This window comes from Nymphaea colorata, chromosome 14, assembly GCF_008831285.2.
Source record: "Nymphaea colorata isolate Beijing-Zhang1983 chromosome 14, ASM883128v2, whole genome shotgun sequence".
Taxonomy (NCBI): Eukaryota; Viridiplantae; Streptophyta; class Magnoliopsida; order Nymphaeales; family Nymphaeaceae; genus Nymphaea; species Nymphaea colorata.
In genome coordinates, this window is record NC_045151.1 from 2,096,134 (window position 1) to 2,114,340 (window position 18,207).

Genomic DNA, 18,207 nt, shown 5'->3' on the forward strand with positions numbered 1-18,207 from the left:
TAACTTCACCCAAATCTCTGTTAACCTGCTGCACTAGAATGGACTTGCCCAAGACCCGCATCATTGTCATGGTTATGTAGCCAATATGCTTGAACTTCAAGCATGAATGGACATATACGTGCACATGCATGTTTTCTGAAAGCATGCCTTGCTATACATACCAGCCACTGATATTGTTCTCAGCCATTTCTTGGAGAAAGACTAGGGAATTTAAAAAAAAAATACAAAATAAAAAGAAATTGCGAAGTTATAAATTTCCTTATAATACTAACAAATATACATAAAAGATCTTTGAGTTACAAGGAAATGAAATAGAAAATATATACTTAAAATTATTTATTTATTTTTCAAAACAAAAGGAACATGTTATAATAAGCAGTAATATTGCAATATTGATTTGAAGATTTTTTTAGAAGAGTGCAAGATTATTCTTTACATCTATTTTGGCGATAAAAACATGATATTCTCAAAAGAGCATTTGTACTGGTGACTATGATATATACTTTCAAAAATTGTTGGAAAACTATGCACACACAATAAAGTGAATGATACCAAAAACGTGACAGTTACTAGATAGATGGCAGTGTGGAGTGAAATAAAAGAACCTGAAATCACGAATTCTTCGACCTTGAACTTCAAAGACGCCGACAGCACCATTCACTAATGCAAATGCAAAACTTTCAGATGTTTCATCATTAGATGTATCTGAACCTCCTTCCTCTGTGAAACTGAGGGTTAATATGTTGTTGTACAATAAATTAACGGCATTGTTCAAGAATATTAAATAGGAAACTTGACACACTACATGCAAATTAAATGCTTACTAGAATCAGTTGAAGATACATTTGTATTGGCAGAAGAAACAGACGATGCAATAGTTGTCTGCTCTTTAGATAACTGCGAACTTTGTCCAGAAGGCCCTTTTTGAGAAGGCCTAGGTGCTGTAGGAAGTGTCCATTCCATTATAGTGAATGGAAGAGCCAATGATCTAAGCTACACAAAAGAAGAACATATCATAAAATGTAAATGTCTGAAAGGAAAACACCTGAGGAAATCTAACCTATCCATGAAGCAGAATTGAAATTATTGATGGTTTATCTGTGTTACCAACCACCTAATAATGGAGCATGGTCAGTCACCCAAAAGAGAAGGCATGATCCTACTCCAATAGTATGCACTTCAGTACTTGTAATGCACATATTTACAAAGCAACACATAATGTTGTTGAATGTACATATTAATTAAACAAGGTGATACAAATCCCTAATGAGAAGTACATAGCCATGTACTTACAAACAGCGGGTGCTTCCAAGCACAGGTACCATTTCTACATAATTATGAGCTACATCACAGAACAACTTAAAGCTCCAATATTATGAAGATTGACATGTTTGGTTTCCTTTTGTTACATGAGAAAGTTTGTTTGAACCAGATCTTGAAGTAAAACTATAATAACAGCTTCACATGTAACAGATGGTTCTCCTCAAAAGTAGGAAAAGAGGCAAACCAATTGCCTTTGCTCAGAGACAAAATTCTGCTGGCAAGCAGTGAACTGACACAAAGAATAAAATCCCAATTGTCATTGAAATTTTACCAGTGAGGTTTTGCCAGGAGATTCCTATAAATTTTTGCTTTTCTCAGGAAAATCTTGAGATTCAGAAAGATGTACAAAGAATATGATTTATCAAACTATGATGTTAGAGCCTTGAAAGATTGAAACTTTTTGAAGCATGAACCTTGGAACTTGTTTAGGCACAGTGTAATTTTGATTTTATATGTTTTGTTGGTAAGTTGGTATGCCATGAATTGTAAGGATAACGTATGATGCTTGTGGTTGTTTACTTGTTACTTGTTAGTGGTTTAGATCATGTGCTTTTCAGTTTCTTTCATCTACACTATTTAGTTTTTTTAATGGGATGCTATTTAGTTATTAATTCTTATGTTATTTATTACTTGTTAGTGATCTGTCAATTGTTATCAAAGGGACATATTAGTTGTTCAGCTAACTTGCTCATTTAATCGTGAACATTTTCATGTCTTCTTTTTGGGTTTTCAGTTATTTTATTTCTACCTAACTTTTAGGATTGTTTTCAATTTCTGTCGACATTCCCAATATTCTCCTGAGGAGGACAACTGTGCCAGGAAATAACCGAGAAAAAAAGTTTCCTATAAGAACCCAACAAATTGTGTTTGTGATTATAAATGACAATCACCTTCGTTGTATTTTTGGTTGATATTCCATCAATCTAGAGGGTTGATGGCTTGACCATTTCGTGCATAGCCTGACTTTTATTTCCAACCATGATAGCAAACGTCTTTTGCTTTCATTCCACTGGTAAATATCTCATTAATGGAGTCTTTTGTCAGACAAATTCTTAAAAGCCTAGTTGGTCGAATCACATTCCCTTCCTCTATCTCTAGTGATCAGTCATTATGTTGATCCATCATTTCTTAAGTTTGCAAGCAAGCTTATTTTGGTATCTAACTTCATGATTACAAAAGTAAAGTGCTGAATATATTCTGGTTGCCCAGTAAGGAAAGAACAGAAAGGAAGGACCAGATGTGTATTTCTGGGTTGGATTCCCAAGTTGAGAAGATTCTATGAGAAAGAGGAACTTTGTAGCACATACAATTGAATTATCCCATGACTGCAAATCCAGTACATTTCTATCAATAGCATGATAGCCCATACTTGACTGCAATAAGCATGTTAAGATCTTCTAAAGTTGTAACTAACCTCATTGTTGAAATGTGTCAGCCAATCTCGGCCTATCAAAAAGATTTCGCCAAATAGTGTGACACCCAATCTACTTGCTGCTCAAGTTATTAGTAGTGAACTACGAGGAAAAGGCTCAATCATATTCCCCATTTATCCAACTAATAACTGTACCAACCCTACATCTGATGCTAGAGAATGTAGCATTTTAACTAGATCCGGTGGTACGATCATAAAAAAGCTGTACTAAACATAAAATGTTGATCCTGAATATGTACATGACAAGAAAAAAGAAGAAAAATATACATACCATCATGGGATTCTTTGTCATTGCCCATACCTCAACAGGAGCATCTCGGAACAAAAGAAGAAGGTACCTAAAAGAAATTTCAAATACGTATACATAAGCAAGCGATTTCCTAAAAACGATGAGCAGCGACTAGTAAGATATCAATATTCAAATGAAAATGTTAGGAAATGGCTTCTATATACATATACAGTATATATAAGAGAAGCGAACAAAAGAGTAATGCAAGGTTCTTCTGAAGGCTCAATGCAAGGCATAAATGAAAATGAGAGGGAGATACATTCATTCCATTAAAGAAGAAAAAGAAAAAAAGGGAATATCCTAGCCATCCTAGCAAGACGTGTGAGAAACATACATCCATTTACTTAGTTTAAGGGACATAAGAAATCATCCTGTCATGGAGACACGGCCATGTTCTGGTGGTAGAGTAGGTGATGGTGTTGAAAGAGTGATAGTGGTGGACATAGTAGAGTTAAGGCCACGGTGAGATGATAGTATGGTAAAGAAAGTTGTCATAGTGGCATCAAAAGTGAGATGAACCTTCACAACGATGGTGAACATGGAGCCATCATGCAGGTAGACAGAGTAAGTAGATTGCAAGGAAGAACTTAAGAGATATATCACATGAGTGCGGGGTGCGGGTGCCGGTACAACGTATCCCCAAAAATTAAATTTGGGAGCAAGGGTGCGGCGAGGGCGTACACACACACACACACACACACACACACACACACATATATATATATATATATATATATATATATATATATATATATATATATATATATATATATATATATATATATATTCATAATAGATAATTCATAACTTGTTTCTTAGCATAAGAAAGGATGCGGTTGGGGTGCGTGTCGGAGCAGCACCAGCACCAACGTCGTGTCGACATGGGTGCAGCCCCTTTTTTGAAGAGTCCGTGACATAGTCATACCTTAAGAGACATTTCTAATTTGAGTGAGCAAAAGCCGCTCGAAGAAGGGCCAAACTCTTCCCCCTGTCCCTAGGGTCTAGAGCTGCTTTGAGACTTGGGTGGACCCATGGTACACATGTCAACTATAGTGTCGCACTACCATTGTTTGCAACCCAAAGGAGCAGCTCCAACAAGAATCAAACTGACGACTCACGACTGTGCTCTCACAAGCCCGACCAGCTACACTTAGCCCTTTGGGGTGAGACATTTCTAAGTAAATCCATTTTCTACTCCAAGGAAATTTCAAAGTCACATGCAAAGATCTAGTGATAATATTAATATTGTTAAAATTTATGGTTAATTAAAAAGGTATGTGAGCATCTTTTCCATCAATTCAATTGCTAAATTAGTGAAAATTTTACAATTTCACCATTGAAAAAAAATTAAGGGACATACATAAGCTTTTGAATTATTCTCACAACCTCACCTAAATTTTGAAAAAACACCTGCTTGGAAACACTTTAAGAGGAAGAACTAGAGTTTTTCTAACAATTGGAAATTACATTACTTATTTTCAATAGATAAATAAGCATCAAAAGTATTTGGTAATTGGTATGGTTAAAAGAGGTCATGAAAGAGACGAACAACAGAACATAATTTACCTAGAGGCTATTCCAGATCAGTTTGACTCACTAGTCACTACCATGTCTTTGTTTAATGATACCCCAGGATCCATGGACGGTAGGGTGTTCTTGATGAACAATACAAAAAGTTGAGTGAGTTTTGACAATATTAAAAGCCTAGGCACGTTCTCTATTAGGGTGTTTGGTTGAAGGCAAAGTATTGTTTTTGACAATGCCAAAAGATTAGAAAATCAAATTATTTTGCCTAAAATTGACAACCATGTCAAACTTTTTGCCATGGAAAAACTCTAGCCAAATACTTGATTTTGCCTAAAATATGAAAGAAATTTTGCATAGGAACAATTTTTGCCGGATGCAGAACTTTTACCCTCAAACAAACAGCACCTTATTACCAAAACCTCATGCCTATTTTTATGAAAACTATTCCCTACTGTTGGATTAGTAACTTTCAATTTGAAGGACAAATAGGTAGTACAAGAGGCAAGGAGATACTGCGCCTTTTCCCTTAAAGAAAAACCCCGATAGAGCATCCACCCATTGCCCCAAGTAGAGAGAGAAAGAGGGGGGTTGTTGGGAAAACGAGCTGATTCATTGTAGTGCATGGATGAGTTTTGCAGATGAAAGAAGTGGGAAGCAAATAAAGCAATAAAGGTTTGCAAAAGTAGGGTCAAGTGCAGCATATATTGTATTGGTTCTCTATACAGGTGTTATGCAGCTAATCTGATGTTTCTCCCGTAACAATATGTGAAATGGGAGGAGGTAATCAGCTATGTCACATAGGTGCAGGGTGCGGGTGCCGGAGCGGCACATCTCAACTTAGGTGCGGCGGTGAGGCGAGGGTATTTATTATTATTATTAATTTATTATAATATATATATATATATATATATATAATATATGACAAAAATTGTCTATAAACCACAAAATTATCAAATAACAAAATCAAAATTGCAATTTGCAAATCATGATATCATTATCAATCATCAATTCAATAAGAAATATACTCTAGTTTTGGGTTCACAGTTCAAACTTCATCCATCAAGTTTGCTTGGCTCTTTATGCACGTACAGATATTTATGCAAATAAATGTGGCTGACCATGGGGTTGGATAGAAGACAAGCTAGTCTGTGATTGTAACTTTAACATCATATATAGATCATGCATATCTAAGTATCTAACACAAAAGAGTTCAGCATAAAGTATCAACTATGCCACTCAAGGGGACAGTATTAAAATGAAACTTTGCATTCACCTGATTAATCTAATAGACAATCAGGCATATGCACATGGACAACCAACTTACAATTTATAAATACATGCAACATTTACCCCGAAGTCCGAATCCATTTTGTTTGATTCTAATAGTTAGTGTAACTTTTTACTAGGGATTCCTGTCATCAAACGGATGACACTAAAGAATAAGCATTCAATATTAAGATATAAATAAGCACAATAGACGAGAACTAGAAAACAAAGGTTACGGCGTTAGCGTTATACCCCGGTTATGTATTTGGCAACCTAGCACTACTTGCAAGAAAGGACATTTGAGCATAACTGGAGTTCAGACATGAGTCGAGATTTTTGTCCATCTTTCGACTAGAAGAACACAAAGCACAACTGCAAATGCTGAATGAAATGGTAACCAAGCAATAAATGACTGGAGATACCTGAAATTCCTGTCCTAAGCAGAAAGAACGAGTGGAAAATCAGTTCAAGAATGCTGTAGCAAAAAAGGGGGTGCTCAAAATCTGATCGAGTTTGAACCAGGAGAAAGTTGGATCAACTGAAACAAGCCCAGATGTCTGAGCTGAGCTCCTTAATGAGCTCCATTAAGAAAAAATGCTTATTCAACTCGGATTTTCACTGTTTATTTTTCCGTTCGTGCTCTTTGCATCAGAACGCACGAATGCACAAAAGAAGTACTCGTGATTTGCCAGAGGAAAAGCTCTGCCACTGGCGGTCGAAAAAACTCTGCTGCCAGAGAAGATGGAGGTGCTTCGGTGCTTCGAGAGGGAGAAGACGGAGGAAGGAGCTGCCACCAGTGGAGGGAGAAGATGGAGAGAGAGGAGCGGATGCAGCCGGTGGAGAGAGAAGACGGAGAGAGAGGAGTGGATGCCACTGGTAGAGGGAGAAGATGGAGAGAGAGGAGCGGGAAGGGCACGATCGATCGTGCCCTAAATCATGTTTTACGTAAATAAAAAAAAAACACAAAAAATGGACCAAAATGTCCATGACACGGTTTGACCACACTTGACTGGCGTTAGACGCGAGTCAGGTGCGTGTCCAGATATGACGAAAATGGTCGGGTGTGGCTGACCGCACCCGACTCACCTTGATTTTGTATGGGTCCAAATCCGGGTCGCACCTGCATCGCCTCAACGCAGGTGCGTTACCAAAAACAGAGAGTCTGTGTGACTTAGGTAATCAGTTGTTGTTGAAGTGCTCCTAGATCCAAGCTAGTGAAATTCACTTCAATAAATGTACAATCACAAGAAGTACCGACTAGTTTCTAGATATCAAAAAGGAATTTACAAAACAAGCTTGAGGGGCCTCATATTAAACATAAGATAGAGAGCACAGCCGATTGTTAACGCCGGTTGGCATTTCAAACTCAATTAATGCATTTTCTATTTTAAAGGAAACAATCATCTTTTAGTAGAAAAGGAAACATATGAAACAAGCTCCAGGAATAAAGATCAAGTATGAGATAGATAGGAAGATAAGAAAACAAGGGATCGCGGAACCGAAGAAATGAAACTATAGGCTTGGAGGTAGACAAGTTAGAAATATAAAATTTTAGCATACAATATACCTTCCAGAGGAAGAAGCTCTCAAAGCTCTGACAGGTGCACGTTCAGGCTTCTGCAGGACCCTAAATGGACGATGAAGACCACTCCTCAAACAAGAGACAACAAGCCTGTTGATATAGCCACCACCTTTGTCATTAACCTGGATTAGTTTTGTCATGCCAAAGAATTACTTGCCATTAGAAAAACAAACATAAAGTTAAAAAGAGGAATTATATAGTTGAGCAAAGTATCTTCTAATAAAAACAAGAGGAACTTGAAGGCAATTTCTACCTAAGACAAACAACTTCTCCAGCAACTACCTAGTTGTTTCAAATAATTGGCATCTAAAATAGTTTGGCAGACACTTCAAACCAAAATGGTCTGTAAATGTTAACTGTTTGATGTACATCCCATGTTGAATGATTGATGGTGTAAACAGAAAAGGTTGAGACTTGAGAGGGATGGTGAGTATGGCCTACCTCCATCGCCGCTTCACCAACTCTCTGTGTGATACACTCTATACCCTGTTTCTAAATTTGTGTCCACAGAGAGACATGAAGAAGGTATGCAGCAATTCACCATTGCTCTGTCGGTCTGTCCATAGTTCCCATTCCTATGAACCATCTTGAGGCTCTATTGGACCCCAAATGGAGAAAAAACACAGGATGAGATGGATGCATTGATTTCATAGGTACTTGGAAGTTGGTGCCCCCCCCCCACCTTAGGTGTGACGTCGTTGGTTCCAAGTAGGTGTACAATTAATTTTGATATCATTTTGGTGGCTCAATGGAACAGTACAAAGCCTGTCTGGTGACAAAATGGCAAACCCAAACTTATGAGGTGGAATTCTTTAAGACTCCTTCCTCAATTTCTTATCTTGGTACCATCAGACTTGTTATTTCAGTTGTTGTGGTTATGGATGGAGCATGTTTCAACTTGAAGTCAAGATTGCATGTTTATATGGAGATCTTTCAAGTACTATTTATGTGCAGCAGCCACCCGGATTTGAGTCACAGGTGAAACGAGGAAAAGGGTGCAAGTCAGAAAAGCAATATATGGTCTCAAACAAAGTCCATGAGCTTTGTTTGATAAGTTGTTCAAAAAGATGTCTGAGTTTGGTTTTTAAATATCTCCATTGGATTGTTCTTTATTTATAATCAGGACTCCAAAGATATAGTAATTATCGTTGTTTATGTAGATGATGTAATGTTGACTGGTGATAATGAGCAGGAGATTGCAAGCACAAAGACATATCTGCAGAAGCATTGTTACTAAAGATCTTGGCCCGCTGACATATTTATTGGAGATTGAAGTAGCTAGAAATAAAGAAGGTCTTGTCCTTTCACAAAGAAAATATGTGTTTGATTTGCTAAAAGGGATTGGTATGCTTGGTGCTAAGCCAACTATCATTGATATGAACCTGGGAGTACATTTATGGCGATGATCGGTCTGAATGTGGACAGTAAGTCGTACAGATCCTTGATTGGGAAGCTCCTTTATGGCCATTACATAGTCTGACATATATTTTGTTGTTCACAATTTGAATCAGTTTATGGATAAGCCGAATAAAGCGCATTGGGATCCAGCCATGATGGTTATTAGATATTTAAAATTCTCTCCAGGAAAAGCTATGTCACACAGGTACGGGTACGATAAGGGTACAGGTACGTGGACACAACAATTTTCAAAATTTTTGGATACGCGGACACGGTGAATTTTATATTCTAAAAAATTTAAAAAGATAATAAAATAAAAAAAACATTAAATTAATAATTCACTCTTACAATCTCATAACTCGTAAGAAAGAAAGTCTCAGATTCTCAAACAAAACATTGCTCATCACCAATCTCATAAGTCATAAGAAAGAAAGTCTCAAACAAAACAAAGAATGTCGGGTTAGTAAAGTGGTTCGGATTGGGTCTGACCCAGACCCGATCCAAAACGTATCCTACCGTGTCCAAGTGTCGGAGTGTTGACACCGGTACGTGGCCCATTTTGCCATGTCCGTGTGACATAGAGGAAAAGGCTTATTCTTCAAGAAGGGGACATCTTTGGATGTAGAGGCTTTCACAAATGCTGAATATGCAAAGTTCAATTGATGAACGGAAGTCTACAACTAGATTCTACATGTTCATTGAGGAAACATGATATCATGGAGGAGCAAGTAACAAGTAGTTGTTGTCAGGTCAAGTGCAGAGTCGGAGTACAGGGCTGTGACTCATACAACAGTTGAAATGTTATCGATAAAGTCTATGCTTACTGGCCTCGAAGTTCAGGTTAAATTGTCCATAATCATGAAATGTGATAACAAGCCAGCCACCTATATTGCAAATAACTTGGTGTTTCATGAGAGGACTAAGCACATAAAAGTGGATTGTCACTCACATTTGGGATATGGTGCAAGTTGGAACTATACTCACTCTTCTAAAAATCAAGTAGCTGATACTTTCACTAAGCATCTTCCAATTGCTGATTCACAAGATGTTATGACAAACTGAGCATGATTGATATCTACATTCCAACTTGAGGGGGGATTGTTGAGAATTAGGTCATGAGGGATACTTTTAGTAAATATCTAAAAGTTGTGGTTATTTTATATATTTAGGAGTTGTGGATGGTTCTTTAGCAATTTTTTGTTTTATTCAAGGACTTTTGTGTAATTTCTTTTGTTGACCCTAATCCCTTATTAACATGGGATTAGGGCTAACGAATTGATTGATTCTGTTTCTTATCTACTACTCATCTAACAAACTCATTATCATTTTATACAATTCCAAATATTACCTACTGAACAGTTCTGATGTTGTTTCCTACTTGCATACCATGTAAAAATTTGAAGTGATCACTTGTCATATGATCTCTGTACAATTTTCTAAAATGGCCCAAAAAATTAGACACGAACATGTCAAAAATTGCAAAATTACATTTTTAATATTAGAAAAACATAAAAAAGGGAGAAAATGCTCTTTTCATAAGTTGCATATATGCCACCTACAACATGCAGTTTGCATTAGAAATAATTAAAATTAAAAATTGCCTGCATAAATTACTTTCAGTACTTAAATGGATGTCAAATAGACAAGCTTTACTGTGTCTGACTTACTCCTTGGAGTCTTCAACTAACTTGATGGTCATAAAACTTGAAATTTTTTATTTTGGAGGATGGACATAGGCTCTTATGTGGAAAACCATAAACAGCCTAATTTGTTTTGGGTAAGCAGCTCTATCTTTTAGTTTTTACATTAAAATGTATATGAACGCCTTCCATAACAAACTTCGCATTCAGATAGAAGGAATTTATCAAATTTCAAGCTCAAAAGAAATTGTCACTTTTCTGCAATTTGAAGGTAGAATATGCAAGATACACCCTGATAATGCCATGAGATACTAGTGCATATAGTTATGACTGATACATTATAGTTACACCCCTTGAAGCTAATCGAGGGGTGCAATCCATCAGTTTTCTTAAAAGTTAAAAGCAGTATCACAAATATCATTCTCTAGTTTTTAATGGCGAGAATTTTCTCAGGTTTTTAACGGCAAAGTTGCTTTTTTTTTTTTGGGAAAAACTCAGAAAATTTTAAAAAATAAAAAAAAAGGTGTAAATGAAATAAATGAGAAACTAATAGGAAAACATAAAGAAAACTATATAAAAGTGAGAAAAGGAATGTTTTAGTGATAATAAAAATGATGAAAATAATTCAGTCTAAGTTTCTATTTAAATCCATGATGATATCAATGCTAAAAAATAGAAAAATAAAAAATTGGGGAAAAATGTGAAAAAAAATGTGATAATAACGAGATAAATATTTTTTCCATTTTTTTAAATATCATGATTTTTTCTTTTTTTCCGTTTTTCTTATTTTTGACCTTAATATCGCGATATTTTTGAAAATATCGTGAAATCTGTGACACTAGTTAAAAGCTACATCACGTATCATAATATCTTGCATAATACACTGTTTTGCTTTACTTGCAACATTGGCTTCCTTTGTCAATTCTCACTCTGACAACTACAATAACTGTCATACAATGGTTTCTTGTGTGTGCAGAAATTTTCATAAAAACATAGGTGCAGGCGTGGGTGCAGAGAGTATATATATATATACGGACTTCGCTGCCTGAAAACAACAAAATTAATAATTAACAAGCTGTGATGGCATTAATGCAACAGAAAGGAAAGCAATTGTCCATTGACGCACACAAGCTGACCCTCAACTCACAACAATTCGGGTGCAACAACTTTTTTGAAGAGTCCATGTCACTTAGATAATATGTGTACGTATATGTTGTGTGTATAAGCGCATGATTTTGTACATGCAGGAGGCAGGAGCATGTTAGATACCAAGACAAAATCAATTTGTACTACATACCTGTGAGTAAGAAAATGACACAAGCCTGGAATTCCCAAGCCATCTCAATCCTTTAATAGCAGTGCCATGAACAGACAGGCTTGTTGCAACTGCATTGGCAGCTACATCAACAACATCGATCATTCCACCTTGGGTCCCCAAAGCAACCAATGGAACACATGCTGCTGGACTGTTCCCACCACCTTCACATGAGAAAAGGAACAGGTCAAACACTAAAGAAATGATAAGCCTTTCTAATTACCTAGGGTACATAAAAACATTTTTCAAATGCGAGAAGAGAATTACGAGCTAGAGTGGCAGTTAAAGAAGGGCAAGGAGCAGCTAGGACAGTCAGGGTTGAAGATAGAAGATGAAGGTGCCCAACTAAGCATACCTGCATATACAAGAAAATATAGATTGAGATTCTAATATCATCATACCAAGACATACTGAAAGTAATATAATAACAAAATAGTAATGCAACTATAAACCAGAAACATGTTATTGACGTAAAATAATCATTTATCATAAAGCCTGAAGACAACCAAGCAGCCTATGAAGAACCTTCCTGCATCTCCAGTAGCTTTGAGTTCTAGTTGAAGAGACTGGCAAGAGCATCACTAAATAAGGAAAGGAATGCTAGAAGCTTGAGAATACTACTGAAAATAGAAATGAGTGTAAGAACTGATGTTTTTATTAATGTACCATAATGAACTCCAAAGTCTAACCATCCTTGCACTTCAACACTTTATATTCTCTGTGTATGGGCAGCTAAACTTTTTTCTCGTCATCATCACCAATATCAGCAATGTTTTGGAAATATTGTGTTTCTATTGGCACTATTATATAGTTTCAGGAAGCAGGCAAAAAATAAACACAACAATCACAATATTTTCCTCTTCCAGAAAATTCCATTTATTATACATATTTTAAGTCTACATTTTGCAGTTCTTCCTTCTTTTATAATTTAGAACAGCTTTTACAAATATTTAACAGTTCCATAAGAAAGATAGTCGAAAACTCAAAAATTCGAGAACTTTTACTAATTAGTATTATAATCTTTTTTTAATTCCTAAGATTTCTCCTATGAGAAACTATATTTGTGTAAAAATGAGAAAAGGCTTCACAAGAAATAAACAAAAGTTCTGACCATGCTTCTGTATAAGAAAGAACAACTTAAGCATGGCAGCGTGCCTATATAAACCAAGTGTCACAGAAGAATAACCAGAATTTAGTTATTCACCAAGTGGACTGCCCATCTCACAAATAAAGCACTTACATTTCAAAATTAGAATATAATAAGCCAACTGCACACATGTTTAATATAAAAAATAAGAGATATCATTATTATATGACCTTGAACACAAGTTCATGTTTGACAGCAGTAAAAGCTGATGAAGCAATATGATCGCAACTTCCTGTTTCTGACTCTTTCACACTGTCGCATATGTGTCCAAAACCAGAAGCGTCCAGTTGTTCAGTATTTACAGTTGAGTCTACGTTACGAGTAATATCAAAAACAGCCTTCATATTCGATGAATTTCTGTTGACACCTTCAGCAGTCAGAAGCCATTTCCAGATCTTCCCATCATCAGATATGGAGATCAAAAATGTGTCAGATGCAAGAAGCAATTCCCTGTCAAGACTTTTTGCACCATCTTCGACAGCATGCAAAGGTGACTTAAGTAACAGATCCGAGCATAATTCTCCAACATTTTCAAGAACAGATTCTGCAGGATAGAGTGTGACAGCAAGAATATTTGGCGAAGGTACAGTATTTCCAAGTGAAGGCATTAATTCTTCCATGAAACACATTAAGTGAACCTGCTCTCCTCTGCAAGAAGCACAATTTTCCATTTGAAGGGAGCACACAAAATAATACCATAACAAACTACATAATTTTCCACTTGAAGGAAGCATACAAGTAATAACATAACAAATTACAAGAACTTCCTGCATAACTTCAACATAGCATGATCAAGATAATATCATCAAATATTAGGACTCTAGGGATAGAACTTAGTTGACAAAGACAATCCAATTTACAAGAGCGAAGCAATCAAATTATCAGAATCATTAGCGATCAACACACCCAGATGTCTATGAGAATATCGACTATAATAAATTCATTACGCCACATGCACTCAGAATTCTAATTTCTAACTTGGAGGAATAGTGTCAACTGTCAACCATTGCGTCGATTCATTGTACCACATACAATTTGAGCATTTAGGATAAAATAGGCCAAAAGTTGCTGCCAACCGACTGAAGAACGATTTGTCTATTTTGAACGTTAATGTAAGAAAATTCTTATTTCAGCAAAAAGATGGAAAAAATGTCCCTGCACAACCATCGTCGTGAATTATTATTGCCTGCTCCAGCTGTTCGTAGACCTCTTAGGCCCATGGGCAATGAAAACGCACTTTAAACTGTTCCACTCCCAATGGTAAGGCACGTACTGGGGAGACTGTCCGACCTTAAAGGAAAAAGATGAAGTGCAGGCAAGACTAAAAGATAAGAATCAAATAGCCCCAAAGGACATTCAGATGAAACTGGTGTTCGTCACGAGAAACTGACAGCAATCTAGTAATATACAATTTTCTTTTTCCTTTTTTCTTATATTCAGATAAAATAGATTATTGCCACGCCACATTCAGCCATCAACTTACTCGTTCCTTCTCCAAACGCTGATTTTGCCGTCAATATGAGCACAGTAAAGACGATCATTATGGTCCACGTCCGCCATAACATCGAGAAACTTGCTGCACCCCCTCGGCAATCCAGTGGAGAAGAGAGCCGTTTCATACTGCATATCGAAGATGAGCAGCTCTCGCGGAAAAACGGCATAGAGAATGTGCTTCCAATGTGGGGAAAAGCAGAACTTGACGAACACGAGGGGAAATGCGGCAAAGGCGGGAGTAATCGAAGAGATCTGAGTGTTGGAAGCAGCAGCATCCTTTTCTATCTTCTGGATCTCGGAGGAGTCGGAGACGGAGATCTGGCGCTCCTTGATGATCACATCGTCTTCCCTCTCGCCCAGGACCTTGATGGAGAGAAGGAAGCCCTTGAGACCCAAAGCGCAGAGGTGGCGAGAGTCAAAAGGGTCGACATGCATGCAGGAGAAGAACTCCGGGGAGGCGTCGTACTTCCAGAAGCACCGGCCGGTAGAAGGGTTCCAGAGGGAGAGAACGGAGGATCCGTTGAGGGATGCCAAGACCTTCGTGTCAGAGTCAGGTCTGACGAAGCAGAGATCCTGAATTCCCGGTTTTGAAGAAGAAGAAGGCGAAGACGCCGAAGAAGCAGTAGCGGCAAATGAAGAAGAGGAAGAGGAAGCGGATTCGGTCTCCATCCACAATAGAGGAAGCCGGGAACGGGCGTCGAAGATGCCGATGCGGCCCTGGCGGTCCCCGACGGCGAGACGCAGGTGGTGGGGGGCATTGGAGGGGTCGTCGGAGAGATGGTCGCCGTGGAGAGGGTTGGGGATCCAACGGACTGAGGTGACGAAGGGGGCGAGGGCGAGAGGGGAAGAGGAAGGAGGAGGCATGGGGATGACGCAGACAAGCTGCATGGAGCGGGTATCAACGACGACGACGCTGCTGCCGGCTCCATAAGCGAGTAGCCCCGTGGAGCTGCAGTCACAGCAACCGCCATTGTTCCGACTGGCAGGGCCTGCAATCATACAGCCGGCTGCTGCTCCTGCCGCCATCCCTCACTCCTTGATCTTTCGCCCCTGCTACCGCCGGCTTCTTGTAGAGAGAGACGGAGGGAGATGCAGTTGACGTGCAACTGCGTGCGGACAGGACCTCCCCATTGAATGCAGAAATGAAATATAATCCTCCGCGCCGATGGGCAGTTAAGAACTCCGTCGCCGTTGCCTTGCCGACGGGAACTCCGATCGTCGGGGGCTTTAAGAGTTCAATCAATGCCTGCAACGACCTTTGCCATATAGGCCTGGACCCTGGTGAACCGGGAACCTCATTGTGCAATGTAACTTCACCGATCTTGTTCGATTACATTTTAAAACTTAAATTTATACACTTCAAGAAAATACATTACCAAAGCAATAAAATCTTTGGAAAACTTTTTAGACCTTTGATTTTTGATTTTATAATGGCTCAGTTTGTAGAGATGGAAAACGAAAAGGATAAAAAGATAAACGAGAGTGTAAAAAATATATGTGCAGTCAGTTTATATTAAACGGATGAACAATGGCATTCATTTCTTACACATTGAGGATGTATAGGGTAAAGATTTGCAAGCCTATGGCTACCTCAATAGGCTCAAATGCTGAAGATTCATGCGGCATCTTGTATAGGCGATTGCCCACACAAACCAACACAAATTGCGTATCATATATTTATCCTTCATAGTCGTTTTCTCATTTACATAATGGTTCCACTTAAAAATTTTATATTCGCAGTAGTGTCTCTCAGTCAGAAATTTCCGGCTTCACCATTGCGTGTTTCTAAGTTGTATCAAAATTGGGTACGTTTAAGAGTTTTACCTAACATTTCTTATTGACACAAATATCTAAAGTACTGCTCCAATAAGCTATTGATGAGCTATAATTGCCCATCCGTGCTCGAATGTTTGCTTGATGAAAAGAGCAAATAAGAGACATGTAATTGAAGCACTTCAAGCCAAAATTTGTTCATGAAGTGAGTATTCATTACCATTGTTCTTTTTGTGGGTCTATGGAAAGTAGTAGTTGCATTCAAGGATTAAGGTTCACTCTTAACCTAGGTGGTATTCCAAAACATTGGTTATGAAGACACACCTTCTTCTGTTATGAGGATGTCATCTCTTAACAAGGATAACTGAGTCTTCTTTACCTCACCAGTTAGACAGGGTGTTGTGTTGTGGAATCCTATTTCATTCCTTCATGAGCTTGGTCAAACAAAGCATACTCTGTGAGGTAGCGTTTGGATGACACATTGAAAATGGTATTTCAGAAAACCTGGTTTTGTAAAAATGAGTTTTGAAGAACATCGGTTTTATGTTTTGGGGTGGGTAGGAGAAATTTGGTTTTGGGTGAATAATCTGAGAAGGGTAGTTTTCTCAGTCTCTTACGAAAACAGCATTTTGCCTCCAAATCGCCTTTTTAAGCATCTATCCAAACATGTCCTAAGTGAGATTATGCTTTCTGGCTTAAAACATCAAGCAAAACATTGGACCTTGCACCTTGTACTCCAAAGTGAAGCCGAACTGGAGAGTTCTTTCGATTGAGCTTGCTTTGATGTCGTCAACTTCTTCTGCATCTTGAAGTAGCTTGTGGTTGTATTGTTTGCTACACTTGATAAGCAGTGTTGCCAATGAGGTATAAGGACTGGTTTGTTAGATTATAGAAACACCAAGCCTGTAATCACCTTAAACTTATCCATCGATGCCCTTAAGAAGTTGGTCCAGTACCTTTTTCTTGTTGTTTGTATGAACCGAAATATCTTGAGCTACTCTAAAGATGGGTTGTATTGGGGAGTTCAGTGCTTCATGCACTGCTCATTCGTAGCCCACCAATTCAAATTGACTCACGAATATGAGCTTGTTAGAGGGAGGCTTCATAGCCATCAACTTCACAGAACTAAGCACTCCCATTTGACCACCATCATTAGCGGATGTCTCATCTTTCACCTAGACAATGTTATTGGCCCTACTTCCACTAGAGCTTCAGTTTGGATGTTTTGATTTTAGTTGGGCACTCAACTTGCCAATAGCCCTCTTGGAACTCATAAGAATCTTGTAATAGGTTGTCATTTCCTTGATAGGGTAATAATCTTTACTTAATAGTTCATATTTTAAGCATTGCTTGTTTCCTTGGGTTTGCCAAGATTCCTTGCTCAACCTACTGAAGTTTCCCTTGGATTGGCCCTGGCTGTGAGTATTTTTGTCTTAGTTAACATTGTTCTTATGAACCCTGTGGCAGCCTAGCTTCGCACCAAATAGGAATGTTTTCTCATTATGACCAAATTCTTAGGTATGTTCCTCAAAAAAGAAATATTAAATATAAATCCCCAACCACTTTAAAATATTTAACCTAGAATACCCTTAATTTTCTGTAAACACTGAGTTTATCTTTAATATTAATCGTGACGAACTGACTCTGGTCTTTATTATGACACACCCCTATGCATTTTATAGCTGGCTTGCATTCACACCGACGAAAGTTTTGAATGGAACATGAGAAGTATATGAATCCCTTCAAAAGCTTCCACAAAGCACTACAACCAAATCCTTCCCGGCAAGAGACATCGCAATTTTTGGCTTGTCAATGGCTGGAGAAACACGATTTTCTCCACATTTTATGAAAGCCATGCCAGTATGTAAATCTGCTGTAACCGGCGCTTTTTAATACTCGGACAGTGGCACAATGAATGCAACATTCTTCATCAAGGATCTTACCACTTAAAGATTTGCAGGGTTCAACATCGTGTGGCACCTACAGCCGACTGTATCTGATGATTAGCAAAATAGCCCAAA

At 37.9% G+C, this 18,207-nt stretch overlaps 1 protein-coding gene across 1 annotated transcript in view; it reads right to left on the minus strand.

The window, feature by feature from the left end:
- Positions 1 to 15,699, minus strand: part of LOC116267557 (uncharacterized) — a 38,909-nt gene extending 23,210 nt beyond the window's left edge. Inside the window, exons 1-8 of the mRNA XM_031649356.2 lie at positions 14,403 to 15,699; positions 13,090 to 13,567; positions 12,040 to 12,127; positions 11,755 to 11,936; positions 7,405 to 7,541; positions 3,027 to 3,093; positions 825 to 993; positions 606 to 720 (exon numbers count right to left, since the gene is read on the minus strand). Of these exons, the coding sequence (XP_031505216.1) occupies positions 606 to 720; positions 825 to 993; positions 3,027 to 3,093; positions 7,405 to 7,541; positions 11,755 to 11,936; positions 12,040 to 12,127; positions 13,090 to 13,567; positions 14,403 to 15,439 (2,273 nt within the window). The 5' untranslated portion in view covers positions 15,440 to 15,699. The remainder of the gene's footprint in view (positions 1 to 605; positions 721 to 824; positions 994 to 3,026; positions 3,094 to 7,404; positions 7,542 to 11,754; positions 11,937 to 12,039; positions 12,128 to 13,089; positions 13,568 to 14,402) is intronic.
- Positions 15,700 to 18,207: the final 2,508 nt, after the last annotated feature.